The 19,646-nt window shown below is 39.5% G+C and overlaps 1 protein-coding gene across 6 annotated transcripts in view; it reads left to right on the top strand.

Moving 5' to 3' along the window:
• MEP1B (meprin A subunit beta) overlaps positions 1-15,960 on the top strand; it is a 30,493-nt gene extending 14,533 nt beyond the window's left edge. For all 6 annotated transcript variants that reach the window (XM_046672441.1, XM_046672442.1, XM_046672439.1 and 3 more), the window contains 9 exons: positions 182-360; positions 1,873-2,091; positions 2,757-2,909; positions 4,976-5,191; positions 8,343-8,786; positions 10,262-10,441; positions 11,648-11,774; positions 12,419-12,623; positions 15,197-15,960. In XM_046672441.1, the coding sequence (XP_046528397.1) occupies positions 182-360; positions 1,873-2,091; positions 2,757-2,909; positions 4,976-5,191; positions 8,343-8,786; positions 10,262-10,441; positions 11,648-11,774; positions 12,419-12,623; positions 15,197-15,211 (1,738 nt within the window). In that variant the 3' untranslated portion in view covers positions 15,212-15,960. The remainder of the gene's footprint in view (positions 1-181; positions 361-1,872; positions 2,092-2,756; positions 2,910-4,975; positions 5,192-8,342; positions 8,787-10,261; positions 10,442-11,647; positions 11,775-12,418; positions 12,624-15,196) is intronic.
• The last annotated feature ends 3,686 nt before the right edge of the window (positions 15,961-19,646 follow it).

Genomic DNA, 19,646 nt, shown 5'->3' with positions numbered 1-19,646 from the left:
CTGGTCTGCAAAGTTTTTCATACCTCACCAGGGTTACAAGAGAAGCATACAGTGTACAGACGTAAGAGTGAAGGATCTGGGAGGGTAACTAAGGAGACTAGGCACTGGAGATTCTGCCCGGAGACCTCAACCTCCATCATTATAACACCCTCACCCCTTTCTCCTGTGACTCTCCTGTTAGTTGCTGGTCTTACGTGGGAAATAGGCGTGTTGGGAGGCAAGAGCTCTCCATTGGGGAAAACTGTGACAGAATAGCAACGGTTCAACACGAGTTCCTCCACGCACTGGGGTTCTGGCATGAGCAGTCACGTTCTGATCGGGATGACTATGTCAGCATAATTTGGGACAGAATTCTGTCAGGTACATTTCTCTTGCTTTCTTATATTTTTTACTTAAAGACTGAATTTCTAAGCATGTGCCCTCTCCTACCATCTGTGCCGACTGTTAATAATGGGAAAACTCTATGTTGTGATATCTTACTTCATTTAGCTCTGACGCAACATGAGTTGAAGTGCCTGAAGTTTGTTGGGGCACAGTGTCCCTGAAACCTAGTTTGAGCTGGATGTGATCTTAGAAACTAGTGTTTCCCAAAGCAGGTGTTATGGAGCTCTGTTCCACAATGTGTTCACCAGTGTATGGAAAGAGATCTGTGGTCAAATTAGTTTGGGAAACGCTAGGTTAAAAGAAATTAAACTTACAGTTATTTATACTGCTTCCTGTTCAGAGTCTTTGTTAGACTGACACGAATTGTAAATCTCCAAGTAGAGAAGCATTTCCCGAAGTGACTTGATCATGGTCTTTTTTTTCTTTTTGTGGAGTATTCAGGTTTATTGTTCCATGGAGGCCATATGGAGAAACACTGCAGTAGTTGAACAGCTCAAACTTTTTGTGACTTTGTACTCAAAGTCAGAAGGGTTTTAATAACCATGTCTGACTAGAACTCATGTTTTCCACAGTGACACTTCGTTTCCCCGTCTGTCCTGCCTCTGTAGGGTATGGCTGATGGAATGGCGTTGCTATCATGTGAGGTTCTGTGAGGAGTGCCCTGTGCTGAGGCCCCTGACATCACAGTCTTAACATCGCGGCTCTTGCACCTTACCATCCGCCCTAGTGTCTGGTGATCTCAACTGGCGTATGGCATAGCAGCAGACTGAAAGAGCAAGAGAAGTGTTTAGTTTTAATCCATGGCCACACACTTTAGGTTGCCCAAAGTCTTATTTTAGGTAGAAACTTCCACCTACATTCGATAACACATCTGTATGCTCTGAACATCAGATCCACCTCACTGTGACCACAAAATCAACCAATTTCAAGTCACAATCAGTTGTCCATTAGTATGATGCTAAGCAGCCAGGCATCTTCTCTAAATGTATTCATTTTAAATACATCTACACATATTTCACTAACCATGAAATCCTTGACTATGTCACTCCTTTCTAATGACTCTATGCTATCATTCTCCAGTCCTTTCCCATCACACCTCCCCAAGTCCTCTTACTTTCATCTCCATCTGCTATGGATGCCCTCCCATCATCGCCTACCGATGACTCTTACTGTTTCAGCGACATCTTTTAGAATCCTCCTTTCCATTAGCAGCTCTTAGAACCTTAGGTCAAATGCTAATGCCCAATTGGGGGCTGTAATGAAACCTTAGATACGTTCGGCATGACCGCTGGTATCACAGTTCTAAGCTTGAATATTATATTCTAGAATAGGACTATATGGAACACTCTTGAAATACCATAGAGCAGTTGTAGCAAAGGTTGCACTGTGTTTGTTACAGTCTCCGTTTCAAAGGTAACAGTATTTGGACTAAGATGACCTGAATTTTGTGAACATCAAGTAATTAAAGATTTCTTACTTATTGTTTAGGTAGAGAGCACAATTTTAACACCTATGATGACCAAGTATCTGACTCTCTGAATGTTCCCTATGACTACACTTCAGTAATGCACTACAGTAAAACAGCATTCCAAAATGGGACAGAACCAACAATCGTAACAAAAATCTCAGACTTCGCGGATGTGATCGGCCAACGCATGGATTTCAGTGACTATGATCTCCTAAAGTTGAACCGGCTGTATAACTGTTGTATGTGACAGGTTCTTTGAAATGACTTCTGTTTCTCTCTGCTAGGTGGGAAAAATTATGCTTTGTGCCATTTTGCTGAATATTTCTGGGTTTTCTGGAATTATAGTTTGACAATTATTATTTGATAGTTGAAGTTTGATATTCAGAAAAAAATAGCAGAATGGCACCCAGATCCCAGTCTACAACTCGGAAGCAGCATTTTTCTTCTCAAAAGATCAGGCTTTCAGATATAAAAACAAATTGGCTCCTGTAGGAACATGCCCCACGCAGGTTTTTGAAGCCAATTCTAATTCAAATGTGGGCCAACTTGATAATCAAACTCTTTTCACCCAAAATAGGGTGTACAGCCATAACATAAATGGGATCAAATAATCTGGGTTGTGGCTTAATAATCTGAATAGCTAGAGGAGGTTAGACTCAGATTTCTATAATTTGATAATTTAATAAAAAGACTTAGATCAGGCAGCTTATTCAGATGTCTGGAATTGATTGATGTCTTGGTTCTGCAGACATCAAGAGGCCTCCAAGATACCATCACCAGAATCAGCAAGCTGTCCCCTTTCACAGCATTCTGGCATTCCTAGTACTTCTGTGATAAGCTCAGTTTTTATTACTTAGATGATCACGTAGTATGAGTGTCAATAATTGTTCTTTTGCTTTTGTAGCCTCTTCCTTGAGCTTTATGGACTCATGCGATTTTGAACTGGAAAACGTGTGTGGTATGATTCAAAGTTCAGGTGATAATGCTGACTGGCAGCGGGTTTCACAAGTTCCCAGGGGACCAGACAGCGACCACTCTAACATGGGCCAGTGCAAAGGTAACAGGAGGGAGATATTTCTAGATTTTACTCTCAGTGCTTCCAGCCTTTCCCTTTGCTATGAAAGACTGATAATTTATTTCTAATTTCCATAAGAATTACTGGCGATAACCCATGAGGTTGCTACTAAGGACTCGGTTCTGTGCGTTATCAGGGTGTGGTTAATTTCTTTGCTTTTACTATCTGTATTTGCTTTTCTTCCTATGAGTCAGAGCTGGGCTCCGTGAAGCCTTCACCCATAGTATGTGCCCACAGCAGAAGGGACTGTCCCTCCTGAAGGACTCTTATGTTGGGGGTAAAGGATTTTTTTCTAGAAGCTTGCAGAATACAAGAGAATTTCCAGTGAAAGGCAATAGGCTGTGCATTAATCAATTTCAGAATTTCAGCTGGTTGTGATTACATCCTCCTGTTAAAAAAATACTTAAAGTGAAGGTACAAAGTACAATTATTTAATTTTATTCAGATGAGTATTCTCTGCCATTGTAGTTTTGTTTTGAACTAGATAGTCCTTTATTTGGCTACAAGTACCAAATTTTTATTTATTTGCTCATTTTTGGCAGCAAATGTGTAAAACTAGACTTCAGGGGGCTGGCCCCGTTGCCGAGTGGTTAAGTTCGCGCGCTCCGCGGCGTCTGACGGCCCAGTGTTTCGTTGGTTCAAATCCTCGGCGCGGACATGGCACTGCTCATCAAACCACGCTGAGGCAGTGTCCCACCTGCCACAACTAGAAGGACCCACAACGAAGATTATATAACTATGTACCGGGGGGCTTTGGGGAGAAAAAGGAAAAAATAAAATCTTAAAAAAAACCAAAAAACAAAAAACGAAAACTAGACTTCAGCACTCAGGGCCATTGCTTATGGAGGGGAGCAGGTTTTGCCACCCTAAAAGATTTCTCTTTGGCATAAGGATTATTTTGAGCTAAAGGCAATCAAAATCCAGCAGATTCAGGAAAGCTCTTTACCTCTCCCATACGTGCCGAAATTTACATCGGAAAGGGGGCCTGTACCAGGAAGAAAGCTGTTACCAGAGATACCTTTTTATCTAAGAAATGTATCTGCCCAACAGGACAATCTTTGTTTCCCAAACACCTCTGCCTTTGCTCCCCTTTGTGCCTCCAGACCCCTAGCCCCTTTCTCACCTCAGGATGTTATATAAGCCTCGATTACCTGGCTGCCCTTTGAGTCTTCATATCTTTAGTGTCCCCTGTGTGTACATAATTAAATTTGTTTTTCTCTTTTTAATCTGTGTTATATCCATTTAAATATTAGACCAGGTAAAGAACCTGGAAGAGAAGAAGGGGAAATTTTTCCACCCCTGCACGTGACAGCTCAGGTGGTCTAGGCAGGAGTTACTCTCTAATAATGAAGTGCCTTTCCTTTTCTTTTTCTTGTTCTTTTTTTGGGGGGGGAGGAGTATGGAACAAATGTTGTTTAAGAATACAAACTTGCAATGAGTAGTAAATAAGCCCTAGAGATCTATTGCACAACATAGTGAATGTAGATAACAATGTTGTATCATAATCACCAAACTTGCTAAGAGACTAGAACTTAATTATTCCAACCACTAAAAAGAAATGACTATTATGTTACATGATAGAGGTGCTAATTATCACTATAATGGCAATCATATTACAATATAAGTGTATTAAATTAACATGTTGCACACCTTAAATTTACACAGGATATATGTCAAATATATTTCAATAAAAAATATTTTTCTTTTTAAATGCAGATTTGGGTAGTGGATAGTGGTCATACGCAGGCCAGAAGGAAGGAGAGAGGAAAGGAGGGAGGGAATGTGGGAGGGAGGCAGGGAAGGAGGGAGAGAGAGAGAGAGAGAGACGCTAAACCAGATAGGTGATACTTTTTTCTGTTTTTGAAAACTAACATCTGTTGTAAGAAAAAGGTAGCCTCGTGTTGTCTCTTTCATAAAATGCTTGTTCCTAGACCCATATTTAAATGCCCAATACAGTGGGAACTAAGTGGACCTATAGTGCCCACAGAATATGCAATCCTATATCCAATATCTGTTTTCTCTCAATTCTGCTTTTGTCCTCTTAACAGGTTCTGGTTTCTTCATGCATTTCGACAGTAGCTCTGTAAATGTGGGGGCCATGGCAGTGCTGGAAAGTAGAACACTGTACCCTAAAAGAGGATTTCAGTGCTTGCAATTTTTTTTATATAGCAGCGGAAGTGAAAATGACCAACTGAACATCTATATCAGGGAGTATTCTGCAGATGATGTCAATGGTAGTTTAACCCTTGTGGAAGAAATAAAAGGTACAATATCAGCAGTCTCATTGTTTGGGTTCACAGTGAGGCAGTCTTAACTCTTTTTTTACTAAATTATTTTATTGAAGTCATATTGGTTGATAACATTGTATAATTTCAGGTGTACATTATTATATATCAGTTTCTGTATAAACTGCACTGTGCTCGCCACCAATAGTCTAGTTTTTATCCATCATCACACATAAGTACCTCCTTACCCCTTTCTCCCACGCCTCTACCCCCTTCCCCTCTGGTAACCACTAATCTGTTCTCATATCCATGTGTTTGTTTATCTTGTACATATGAGTGGAATCATACAGCGTTTGTCTTTCTCTGTCTAGCTTATTTTGCCTAGCATAATAACCTCAAGGTCCATCCACGTTTTTGCAAATGGGATGATTTTGTCTTTTTTCTACGGCTGAGTAGTATTGCATTGTTTTTATATACCACATCTTCTTTATCCATTCATCAGTCGATGGCACTTGAGTTGCTTCCACATCTTGGCTACTGTGAATAACGCTGCAATGAACATAGGGGTGCATAAATCTCTTTGTATTGTTGATTTCACATTCTTTGCCCAGTAGTGGGATAGCTGGATCATATGGTATTTCTATTTTTAGTTTTTTGAGGAATCTCCATACTGTTTTCCATAGTGGCTGCACCAGTTTGCATTTCCACCAGCAGTGTGTGAGGGTCCCTTTTTTCCACACCCTCTCCAACATTTGTTATTTTTTGTCTCGGTAGTTATAGCCATTCTGACAGGTGTAAGGTGGTATCTCATTGTAGTTTTGATTTGCATTTCTCTAACAATTAGTGATGTTGAACCTCTTTTCATGTGCCTGTTGGCCATCTGTATATCTTCTTTGGGAAAATGTCTGTTCATAACCTCTGCCCATTTTTTGATCAGGTTGTTTGGTTTTTTTGTTGTTGAGCTGTATGAGATCTTTATATATTTTGGAAATTAACCCCTTGTCAGATATATGATTTGCAAATATTTTCTCCCACTTGGTAGGTTGTCTTTTCATTTCGTCATGGTTTCCTTTGGCTTGCAGAAACTTTTTAATCTGATGTAGTCCCATTTGTTTATTTTTTTCTTTTATTTCCCACGCCCGAATAGACATGGTGTTAGAAAAGATGCTGCTAAGACCAATGGCAAAGAGTGTAAGAGGCAGTCTTAACTCTTAATGCAATAACTTACAACAGGGCAGGGGCTATGGACTCATTGCTTTTCAACTTAGAACTTGATCCTCCCTGTTTTATGCTGTGGTCAGGAAGCAAAAATGAGGCCCCTTTGTGTACTCTAATATGTGACACTCACTTAAGAAACAGTATATAAGTCTCTGGCACAGTAGAGGTCAGTTTTTGGCAAGTCATAAAAATACAACGGATACCAGCTTAGGCAAAATGGGAAGAGTTACTGGCTCAATATAACTAAATTATGGAATGGACGAGGGAGGAACGGTTTCAGGCAGGACTGCACCTGTCTCTGAACATGGCTGGAGACATCTCATGTTATCTGAGCTGGGCTTTGTCTATAAACTTGTACCTTGGCGCTTCCCAGCTTACGTCTTGCCAAACGTGCCTTTAGACTGTAAAAGGGACTCTTCTTCTAATTTCCAGCTTAGAAAATAAATCCCAGTGAAGGACTCTGATTGTTATGACTTGAATTAAATGCAACGTCTGGAGCAATTCCTGAGTGGAGGAAGGGTATCTCTAGGATTGGGTGCCCATGCTTCATTCCAATCACGTGTCAGAGAGGTGGGTCATGTTAACCACGTATTAAAGCAGATGGTTAAGAGGGTCCTTGAGGCAGGGAGGGGCTGAGGGCTGGCAGATATAGTACTGTCTGCTCCACACATTGACCTCTTGGTTTGAATGAATTAAGTAAAACCTATTATAAAATTGATCAACATTATGCTATATGTCATGCCATTCCCCCCCCGTTTAACAAGGAGAAACAATCTGAAACACAGATGATATTTTTCTTCATGAATACGTACAGTGAAATTCTCAATCTCTTTATGTCTATATCTATATACACACACTCACACCCACCCACATACTATATATGTACATTATATATGTAATCATGTATAATATATAAAATTACATATATAATATACATCTTATGTGTGTGCATGTATGTGTGTATATATTCCTTTCCATTTAGTAACCTGTGAGTATTATCATTGATAGACAATAGCACAAAAGCACTTAAGAAACTTGCTTAGGAGTCCAGCATTTAAACTGATAGCACTGATAATAACGAAGCAAAGCTCTCAGGAAAGGTTTTTGTTCAATCTAGAGTCTATTCATAAACACAGCATTTTCTGTAATTTGGATATTTCTAACTTATTTTCAAGCAATTGTGTTTCATATTCAGTGCCAACATATTTAAGTTTTAAGTCATTGTGTTAACTACGAGTTTGACATGAATTCCTCAGCTATTCTCTGTCTGGGGGCTTCTGACATTTTTTTAATGTACTGCTTCTTATCTGGGTATGTGATATAAGAAAGTAAGACAAGGTGGCACCCCGTGTGCCATATAGTGGAGGAAGAAGTGCAGGTTGGGGAGAAAGGAGATGGTACTAAATACCAGATAACACTTACAATGTCGAGTCACTTGTAAGTGACCCAAGGAGTGAATCATAGGATGTTGCCTTTCTAGGGTTTGGTAGATTCTTGTTTAATATTGCCAAAAAGTTGATTGAAAATTTTGCATGTGCAGGAAGTATTCCAAACTATAAATATATTGAAGGAGACTTTGGCTGAGTATCACAGGAATCTTGGGAACAAGGGTAAGAATATTGGGCTTGCTTGACCATTTAACTAACATAGAGCAGGGAGTAACCCATGAATAGGGCATGGAGTACTCACAAGTTAGATGCTGTTGTTTACTCACCCATCTCTAGGAAAGGGTGACTTATCCGAGAAACAACTAGATAAACATCCAAATATTCCAGAGAGCAGCTCGACCCCACAGAAACACCTTGAAGTAAATGAGTCTGGGCTGGAGGAGTAAGAAAGCCATAAACCTCAAACCTGTAGACATCAGGAGCTCTAGGATGATCATTTGTCCATGAAGGTTAGAACTTTAATATTGATTTGCACATGATTCATAGTCTTTGCATTCTTTGAAATAATAATATCTCTTTTGCAGATATACCTATTGGGAGCTGGCAACTTTATCATGTAACATTGAAAGTGACCAACAAATTTAGAGTGGCGTTTGGAGGGGTCAGAGGCACTGGTGCATCACTGGGTGGCCTGTCTATTGATGACATCAATCTTTCAGAAACACAGTGCCCTCATCATATCTGGCATATAACGAATTTCACACAGTTCATTGGCAACCCAAGTGGAACTCTATATAGCCCTCCATTTTATTCTTCCAAAGGTTATGCCTTTCAGATTTTCTTGAATCTAAACCATTTGACTAATGCAGGAATATATTTCCACTTGATCTCTGGAGCCAATGATGATCAATTACAGTGGCCGTGTCCTTGGCAACAAGCCACGATGACACTCTTGGATCAAAATCCTGACATTCGACAGCGTATGTCCAACCAGCGGAGTATAACTACAGACCCATTTATGACCACCGGTTCGTGACTCATTTTCTTTATTGCTAATTCATGATCATTGCTGTAGGAGAGATGGATGGTTTGGGAATGAGAGACTGCACAGTCGTGTACCCAGGGAATTTTGGGCTCCAAATTTTAGGAACAAAAGATATTTAGGGGGAAGGGCTTCAGCGGTTGTGGAAGTCTCTCAGGCAAGAGATTGCCAGGGATGTCAGCAGCAATGCCAACAAATGGAGAAAATACTGACTATATTCCTAGGAATTGATGTCCATACCTGGATTCCCAGTGTTGTGCAAGGAGTGTTGGTTTTAGAGTCTGGCATGCATGGGTTCAAATCCAAGGTTTGCTTCTCATTAGCTCTGTGACCTTAAGCAAATAATTTCTTGGAGCCCCAATGTCCTCAGCAGTAAAACTGGAGCAGTAATAAAACCCCCTACATGTGTTATGAGAATCACTATAGATCAAGCATGGAAGCCTGTGGAAGGGCCTGGGGTGGTGAGGCCCTCAGGTGCTGAGTGCAACAACCTGTGCAGCCTTGGTCTTGCCATTGGGACTGTCAAAAACAATTCAGCTGTTTTAATGGGGGATGGTTTTTGACGAGAAGGAAGACATTGAGCAGGTACTCTGGAGTGTTGGGAAGAGCGTGAGAATGGATTATGACTTCTTATTAAAGAGTCCTGGAAGACTTGCCAGTGATGACGTCATTCCCCATCTTTCCAGTCTCCAAAAGGAGCAGCACCCAGAAAGCAATGATCACATTTCCAATTTCAATAATCCTTTGCCCTCTTGGAATCCAATAAAGGGAAAAATGGAATTATGGCAAGGTGATTATTACCACCAAATCTGAATTCTATATACAAAAAGAATGGACCTGAGCGACAGAGGAAAAAAAAACCTAATTTGATAGGGAAAAAAATAATATTCAGAAAGAGAAGTCTAAGGACTTGATGTTCAGCATTTCTTCCCTTTCTTTTCAAAACATTTCTCCCTGACTGACGTTGCAGATGGCTCAGGGGTGGGCAGGTCATCACCTTTCCCAGAAGCAGTGCTTCTCACTGTCTTCTACTCCTGAAGGACAGTTAATGAAATAAACTGTCCTTTGCTAATATTAAAATCTCTCTCAGCAACATATTGATTTAACTCAGTTAAAAGGACTTTCTGTAACTCAGAAGGGCACTAAGGAATGACTCCAATGCGTAGGGGATTTTCTATACTGGTCAGTCAGTATAGGCATGGTACCCGACCTAGGAAACTTTTGGAACCTCTCCACTCATGTTCCAGAATGTGGTCCTCTCTGCCAGGCATCTCATTTCTTTTAGGACAGTATAAAATGAACAAGCTCCCGTGACTTGCCAGCGAATACATCACAGGTCAATACCATCATTTAATTATTCTGAGCTCCATCCTAATTGTGTTTCACGTTGCCTGTGCTTTCCTACCACCAAAAGCTATGATGATGCTAAACACAATCCATTAATATAAATTGCTTTTTCAGATAATGGAAACTATTTTTGGGACAGGCCTTCCAATGTGGGAGAAGTGGCTTTTTTCCCTAATGGAACTCAATTTAGAAGAGGTCGGGGCTATGGAACCAGTGCCTTTATAACCCATGAGAGGCTGAAAAGCAGAGATTTTATAAAAGGAGATGACGTTTATATCCTACTGACAGTGGAAGGTATGTTGATAAAAATAGTTTTATATAAGCTATTTGTTTTGTTGTTATGGCCAGTGATTATTTATTGTGCTCTTCTGGGTTCCATTTTTAGGTATATTAAATAGAGATGTGGGAGGAAATAGGCATGACTAGGATTTTCTTTTTGGTATGAATCATTAGCAATAAGAAAATAATTTAAATAGAAACAGTGATGATTCCTGGATAAAGAATTTAATTACCACTACATGGAGCGATAGTGGAAAACTTTAGGCCAGAAAACATCTTTAGAAATAAGTTGAAGTATAGCTATTATATCCTAGGATTATACTCAAGGATTCCAGAAATAAAAATATCACACAAGCACGTGAAATTAAACTGGAAATGGACTATCTTTGTTGTCTCATTTAAATATATATACATACATATGCACACACACATGTATACCTTGGCAGTGAGAATAATCTACTGTCTTCCTAAAATTTCTTAGCCATGGAAGCCAATAAATACATTTTCCAGGAATCCTGGTAGTTTCCATGTTTTGTATGGTAGGATTTTAACTCATTTACTATTAAAGACCCACTTATGTCTCAGTAAATCAGAATCTTGTTTGTGATGAAAGGTGGTACAAGTAAAACCCATGAAATTTTTACATTATTGTCTATTAGAGTAAATCTAGATGATATTTCTCAGAAAAACTTATTGAGGAGTAACTTTTCCCAAGGGAGAAAAACATTTTATGTAGCAGAGAAAAAGTCACATATTCATCAATTCTGTTTGACACTCTTTGTACCAGAAGTAACGGAAAACACTGCAAAGAACAGAACCCTGGTTGTCAAGGGACCTGGTGTCTTGCGCCATATATCCGCTAACTTGCTCCACCAAGTAGGAGACCTGTGACCTGGGGCATAGCCCATCAGTGGTCTTGCATTTCTGTGCTTTGGTCTCTTTGGCTGTCCCTCGAGGGTCAGTAACAAGGGCTTGGGCCCCTTCAAGCTCAGGCAAGCCTAGGCCCAGGCAAGCATGTGGTTCTGTAGTAGCCCCACAGGCCAGCGAGATTTCACCTGCCTATTTATTATTTTCATGCCTGTGAATGTTACTGGACTACGCCTCAAGATTACCTGAACTTCTCACAAATCTGAAACCTGGGCATCTATTTTAAACTTAAAGAGCAAATGATTGTTAAAGCAAAGCTCATTTCCATCCGTGCTCTCCCCCTGCCTTCCTTAGACATATCCCACCTTAATTCTACACAAACTGAGCCAAACCCAACCCCTGGCATCAGTGAACTTTGCACAGACTTCCAATGTGAGAATGATGGCCTCTGCACTGTCCGAGAAGGCAAAGCCGAGTGCAGGTAAGGGGGTCACTCAGACGAGATCTCCCCACTCTTTTGTTAGAAATTTTATCATTCCCTTGATGTAGGATTAAATACTGATATTTCATGTGAGTGAAATCAGTTGATTCCCATAACCATTCATAGGATATTTACTTTTTTCTCTCCATTTGGGACTTTGGATAGCCACAAGAACAATGAAATTGCCTATGAAAAAATAGCACATTATATTCTAACTGCCTGAAAAAGTCCTTATGAGTTACATGTCTTAGTAAGTCCTGACAACAGTCTGATGTGGTTAAGTGTGACTCTCTCCATTTTCCAGATGGAGATACCTAAGTTCTGAGACGAGCTTGACCAAGGTGTCTAGCTGGGAGGTGGAGGGGACACTGAGAACTAAATTTTCTCCTTTACCCACACTCACCTCCTTTCCCACCTCGGAGCTGCTGTTTGAAGTACGAGAGTAGAAGTCATTCCATTGCTCCTATCCACTGGCCCTGCCTGGCCTCTGGTGCCAGTCTAACCATCCCCCTCTGGACTAGAGTGGGCAAAATCATTCCATCATCCATGTCAATGACCTGAATGTTGACCTATATCTTTAATGGTGAAGATTTTCAGATTTAAAATATCAGCTGAGAACTCTGAGTCATGCTCTGAATGTGTAGGTGTCCGTCAGGGGAAGACTGGTGGTACATGGGAGAAAGGTGTGAGAAGAGAGGCTCCCATCGTGACACCGTTATCATTGCTGCTTCTTCCACTGCCGGTGTGTTTGCCCTGATGCTCATAGTCACCCTCGTCAGTGTCTATTGTACCAGAAAGAGATACCGTCAAAACGCAAGTTCAAAAACAGCAGATATGACTGTGAGAAACGTAAGTGGAGTCTGATATTTGGCTATTCAAAACCTATCGATGAATCATATGAAGAAGAATTAGGATTTTTTTTAATATACACTTTTCTTTCTTTCTTTCTTTTTGTTTAACCTTCTCTTCATTCTCTATACTGGGGACAACTGCTCTGAGACTATAGTTCCTGTTCCCTTCACTACAAATGAATGGTTCTTAAACTGGAGTCCATGGAGACTTTTGGGGAGGGAGTTTAATATCCTCCTATAATTGTGTCTGAAATTGTGTATGGTTGTGCGTTTTTTCCTGGAGTGAGGGTCTGTGGTGCTCCTAAAAGGCACAACTAATTTTGCCTACAAATGCCAGTCTTCCTGATCAAGGGGACAGATGATCTGTCAGTGTTGGGTCCAAAGGTGTCTTGGTGGTGGTTGAGCTCAGGCTTGTAGCAAAGGGTACTGGCATAGTTATGGCTTTTCCATTAAAGAAGATAACTAATTCTGGCTCCATGAGCAGTAAGTAACTCTAAGGCAAGGTTTTCAAGTAGAGGGTTTAAAGTCTTGCTTCAGAGAATCTCTAAGTGGCAATAGACTTTGAGACTATCCTGTCCCAGATGGGTCTCAGGAAGCAGACTCTGAGATGGATATTTGCATACAGGATGTTTATTGGGGAGTGCACTTGGGAACTCCTGTAGTGGAGTGAGGGATTCGGGACTGAGCAGGGGGGGGGCGTTGGACTGTGAGGCGATTGCAGTTAAGGCCTCAGGGCCTGCCACACCCCCGCCCTCCACTGCCCTACAGGGAGCTCTGGAGCTGGGATGGCCCCTTAGACTTATCCTGAACTGAAGCAACGAGGCCAGGCCATTGTACTCCCCACATCAACAGCCATTGAATTGGGGCTCCCCCCTCCACCCAGAGGGAATGGATAATTGGGCAAGGCAGCACCCTTCAGGGGAAGGGCATGTCCTGCAGGAAAGCCTCCATTTTGAAGGGCAGAACTCACCTGGGCCCCAGCAGCCACTATGTACCTCACCAGTAGACAGCACAGAGGTTCATATGCAGATTTGTATTCTCACTCACAAAAGAGCACAGAGAAAATGGCATATGATCTGAACATCAATTAAAAGTAAATCTTTAAATTTCCTCCAGGTGTATTTCATTCAAAATAGAGTCTGAAAATTACTAGTGAAACTAAAGGAAAAACACGCTCAATTAAAGTATCTCTGAAACTAAAAACACTGCAGTTAGTTAAAGCAAGAGTATATTTTCTTAAGAAAAATGATTATTCAAGACATACTATATTTTAAGGCTATGATTTTTTTTTAAGTGGACAAACAGATCAAGACACTAAATTTGCTTGCAAAGTTAGTCAAAAGATGGAGAATGACAATGGACAGAAAGCAAATAGTTTTATTCCCATATTTCCTCAACAAGAAGATATTTAAAGCTAATCATAAGGCAATGGATCAATTACTTCAAGAGGCTTATTAGAAAAGTACTTAAAATATATGCAAGCTGTTTTTTAAAAAACGTATTTCCAGCTTATTTTGTGTCTCAAAATAAAAGGAACAGATCAGCCAATGACCCAGTAGGCTAATTTGACGGAAGCTGTGCCTGAAGCTGTGCCTGCAGGCGTGGTCCCCTGTGCCAGTAGGGATGCAATTAGGGGTGGGAGTAGGGAAGGTGGAGGAGTGGTTAGGGAGGAGAGGACCCATTAGCTGGTGGATGGGACTGCTGGAATATTCCTCTGGAAACTGGAAAATGTAAGCACTATTATAAGGGCCGGATTATGAAGCAAAAATTGGAAGGAATTAAAGAAAATTATAAAACACAGAGAAGAGAAAGAAAGAAGGAAGTCAATAAAGTGGAGAACTATCAGAGTATCAGGGACATGGTGGGGCCATTAAGTGGACACACACACACACACACACACACTCACACACAACCACAACCATCACAATATTACAACAGAACCGTTTTGCCTCTGGGTCATTTAAACACATTTCGAAGAGTAGGCAATCAACTTACATTTTCCTTCATTGGGGCATTTCTATAGTTAATTCACCGATAACAGAGCCTTCAGATCTAGTATAGATTTTATTTTTTATTTTTATTTTTATTTCTTTAAAGATTTTATTTTTCCTTTTTCTCCCAAAGTCCCCCAGTACAAAGTGTGTATTTTTTTTTCACTTGTGGGTCCTTCTAGTTGTGGCATGTGGGACACCGCCTCAGCATGGCTTGATGAGCGGTGCCATGTTCACGCCCAGGATTCGAACTGGCGAAACCCTGGGCCGCCGAAGCAGAGCGTGCGAACTTAACCACTTGGCCACAAGGCCAGCCCCCAAGATCTAGTATAGATTTTAAATCAGAATGACCCTCTTTCTGAGGCTGCAGTGTGTGCTCACCCTAATGTTTTAGCATCTGAATAACGCAGGCCAGTGCATCTTCCTGGAGCCAGGGCCGGGGCTGCCTGCCAGCTGGGAGGGATGCCAGGGGACTGCTGATGGCACTTCATTTAAAAATTAGACTCTTTCATTGTGATTCATTTAAATGACAGTTTTTAAATTTAGAAATTAAGTCATCAATTGTTCTTTCCCCTTTTAGCAACATGCATTTTGAAGATTAACTCGACGATATGGCCAGCAAATGAAATTAAAAAGGATTCTTTGTCATGGATTTCACCTAAAATATATTACAACCGCTTCATTCTTCTATAAATGGATCTTCTCTGTAAATAGCTGGATATACTATAAATCATTATTTTGGTAAAAGTCTAATTAGTGAAATGTTGTTTGTGTTTTTGTTTTTAAAGGAGGAGAAGTAAAAAAATAAAAATAAAGGAGGGGAAGCAATTTGGGCTCCTCTGGAAGTATAATATTGTCTATAAAAAGGAAAGCAGCAACTGGAGACAGCTTTCCAAATTACTGATCCTTTATTTGGGGGCAAGTGTGTGGCCTCTCCAGTGATTCCCTAGAAACCCACTGGAAACACCCAATGGCAATGGGCATCGAGACATGCCGCCCTGTCTCAATGTAGGGAGGGCCAGTAGGACAGCTCTCTTTCTCTCCTTGGACGCCTCCCTCCCAAATTGGCCGCCCTCTTGTTTTCTTTCATAAGCCCTTTGGTACATGAGCTTGGTTTAGAGTTAGTTTGAATCTCCAGCTATGATTAACATGAAAACTTAAAACTCTTAGAACAGTGGTTTTCAAAGTTTTGGGTCTCAAGACCCAAATTTTTACTCTTAAAAATTATCAATGGCCCCAAAGAGCTTTCGCTGATGAGTATTACATTTGTCACATCTTACCTTATTAGAAATTCAAGATAGGAAGATTTAAAAGTATGTCTTTAATAATTATTAAAAAATAATAAGCCCATTCATGTTAACATAAATAATATTTTTATGAAAAATAACTATATTTTCAAAAATAAAAGAAAATTAAGCAAAAAGAGGGATGTTGTTTTACACTTTTTTTGCAAATCTTTACTGTCTGGCTTAATAGGAAACAACCAAATTCTCATATATGTGTCCCCATTCAGTCTATTGTGATATATTATTTTAGATGAAGGATAAGAAGAAAATCTAACCTCACACAGATTCATAGTTGGAAAAGGTAATTGTGGATATTCTTTTTGAATACTATATTAAAAGTTGACAAATGGTAATTTCTTAAACGCTGGTTGTGATTGGAATCTGAAGTCATATCAATGACCTTTTGTACTCTGTCCAGTACATCTATCATTCATCTGTCTTATATTTTGAATGGCTCTTTCAGCTATGCGTGATTTTGCAATATTGTAGATTGATCATTTACAAAATATTGGTTCACTGAGTTTTGCAGCTCTTATAACTTTTGGCACATTTCGTTACACAGTAACAAAGCATAACATTAGTCAATATCACTACTGATCTCATAAAAAAGTCTTCAAGTCCTGAGAAGTTGACGTTCACAGTGGCGGAAACACATTTTCCAAAATTCTAATCTTTGCTCAAAAGCTTAAATCTTATCTTTGGCAACAAGTACCGTCTTCCTTGTAGTGACAGGCTCACTTCACTCAATTTTTTTAATTCACATTTTATTTGAGATGAGTGTACATTCACATGCAGTTGTAAGAAATATTACACAGAGATCTTGTGTACCCTTTACTTTAGTTTCCCTCAACAGTAACATCTTGCAAAACTATAGTACAATGTCACAATCAAGATATTGACATTATACAGTCAAAATACAGAGCATTTTCATTACCACAAAAACCCATCAAGTTGCCTTCATATAGCTTTGTCCATTTCCCTCTTGTTCCCACCTCCTGTTTAACCCCTGGCAACCATTAATCTATCTCTTTCTATAATGTTATCATTTAAAAAATGTCATATTAATGGAACCATACAGTGTAGAACCTTTGGGGATTGCTTTCTTAAAATTGTTCTAGCTCAGCATAATTCTCTGTAGATTCATCCAGGTTCTTGTGTGTACAACAGTTTGCTCCTTTTGATTGCTGCATAGTATTCCACAGTGTGAATGCACCACAGCTTGTTTAATCATTCACTTGTGGCTGGACATTTAGGTTGTCTCCAGTTTGGGACTATTGCAAATAAAGATGCTATAAACACTCACGTACAGGTTTTTGTACAGACATAAATCTTCATTTCTCTGGGATACACGCCCAGGTCAGCATTGCTGGGTCATATGGCAGTTGCATGTTTAGTTTTTTTGAGAAATTGCCATTTTACATTTCTACCAGCAGTGGTGATCCAGTTTCTCTGCATCCTTGCCAGCTTTTGATGTTGTCATTATTTTTTTCTTAATAGACTATTTTTTAGAGTAGTTTTTGAGTCCCGGGAAAATTGAGCAGAATGTATAGAGATTTCACATAAACCCCCTGCCCCCATGTACTCACATCCTCTCCCACTATCAACATCCCCACCAGAGTGGTAAATTTGTTACGATCTGTGAACCTTCATTGACACGTTATGATCACTTAAAGTCCATAGTTTACATTGGGATTCACTCTTAGCGTTGCACATTCTATGCGTTTTGACAAATGTATAATGACATGTATCCACCATAATAGTGTCCTAGAGAGTAGTTTCACTGCCCTGAAAATCTTCTGTGCTCCACCTGTTCATCCCTCCCTCCCCCGTAACCCCTGGCGACTACTAATGTGTTTACTGTCTCCATGGTTTTGCCTTTTCCAGAATGTTATTTAGTTGGACTAATATGGCATGCCGCCTTTTCAGATTGGCTTCTATTCACTTGTCACTATTTTTTATTTTAACCACTCCAATAAGTGTGTAGCCATCTCTCATTGTGGTTTTCATTGGTAGTTCCCTAATGACTAATGATATTGAACATCTTTTCGCTTGCTTATTTGCCATCTGTGTATCCTCTTCCGTGGACGACTTCTTTACGTCTTCTGCTCACGCCCTGTGGAGTTTTTGCTCTTATACCACTGTGTTTTGAGAGTTCCTTATGTATTCCAAATCTATCCTTTTGTCAAATGTGTGGTTTGAAAACGTATTTTCCCACTCTGTAGCTTGTCTTTTCATTCTCTTAAAACAGTATTTTGCAGAGCAAAAGTTTTTAATTTTGATAAAGTCCAATTTATCATCTTTTCTTTTTAATGGATTGTGCTCCTGGTGTCAAGTCTAAGAACTCTTTGGCTAGCCCTAGATCCTGAAGATTTGCTCCTATTTTAAAAAATGCTTTATAATTTTTTGTTTTGTATTGAAGTCAGTGATACATTTTGAGTTAATTTTTGTTGCTGTTGTTGTTGTTTAAGGATTGGCATCTGGGCTAACAACTGTTGCCAACTTTTTTTTTTTTCTGCTTTATCTCTCCAAACTCCCCCTGTACACAGTTGTATATCTTAGTTGCAGGTCCTTCTAGTTGTGGGATGTGGGACGCCGCCTCAACGTGGCCTGACAAGCGGTGCCATGTCCGTGCCCAGGATCCAAACCCTGGGCCGGTGCAGCAGAGCGTGCGAACTCATCCACTCGGCTACGGAGCCAGCCCCTTGAGTTAATTTTTGAAAAAAGTGTGAGGTTTAGGTTGAAGTTCATCTTTTGACTTACAGATGTCCAACTGCTCCAGCTCTATTTGTTGAAAAGGCTGTCTTTCCTCCAGTGAATTTTATTACATTTTAAATAAATATATATATATACACACACACACACAAAGAAGTGTATACATAGTATATTTAAAAGTTATATGTAATTATATATAAAATTATAAATTATATATAATGTAACAATTTATAAATTTATAATTATATATCTAATGTAATACCTAGAGCAACCACTATAAAAGCCATACCAAAGACACTAGAAAACACATATATAATAAGTTAAACTTTAGATATAATATATATTACATTATGTACGTATAGAAAATTATAGTCTTCATTCGATTTTGAAAAAATATCCGCCAAATAAATAAGTCTGAATAACTATAATTTATCCTTCAATTGTTCTTTAAAGTGAAAATGGTCTTCCATGCAAAAAGCAGCCAATTCATCTCACCACTCAAAAATCGTACAGGTGCTTTTCCTTGAGAACCCATTGTACTTCATCAGGCAGCAGAAGTGCTTTTTTGGTACTTTCTGCTCTACCACACAGAATATAAAAAATATGTATACACAAGAATTGAGATTTCATGAAGTTAATAATATTTACTGCTTCTTTAAGGACATTTTTAAGTAAAGCTTGCTTTAAAATTATTTATTCATTGGTTCATTTATTTACTGCAAGTGTGTAACAATGAAGGTTACAATGCCTTTAGTACAGTTTGGTTCCACTGCCTTCATTTGTGCTAAGACACCAATAGTTTTACCCATCATTACTTTTTTTTTCAATTTTTTTACTGTAAAAATTTTAAAACCATAAAATTCACCATTTTAACCATTTTAAAGTACCATTTGGTACATTCACAATGTTATACAATCACCACTACTATCTAGTTCCAGAACATTTTTCATCCTGTAGGGATGACACCCCTGTAGCGGATGATGACAATTCCTCTACCCTCTAGGTCTTTCTGGCTGGTCTAAGAATTAAATT

Source organism: Equus quagga, chromosome 9, assembly GCF_021613505.1.
Source record: "Equus quagga isolate Etosha38 chromosome 9, UCLA_HA_Equagga_1.0, whole genome shotgun sequence".
In the NCBI taxonomy this organism is placed as follows: domain Eukaryota; kingdom Metazoa; phylum Chordata; class Mammalia; order Perissodactyla; family Equidae; genus Equus; species Equus quagga.
Note: the sequence above shows the minus strand (reverse complement) of the source record. Positions and strands in the feature narration are given on the sequence as shown.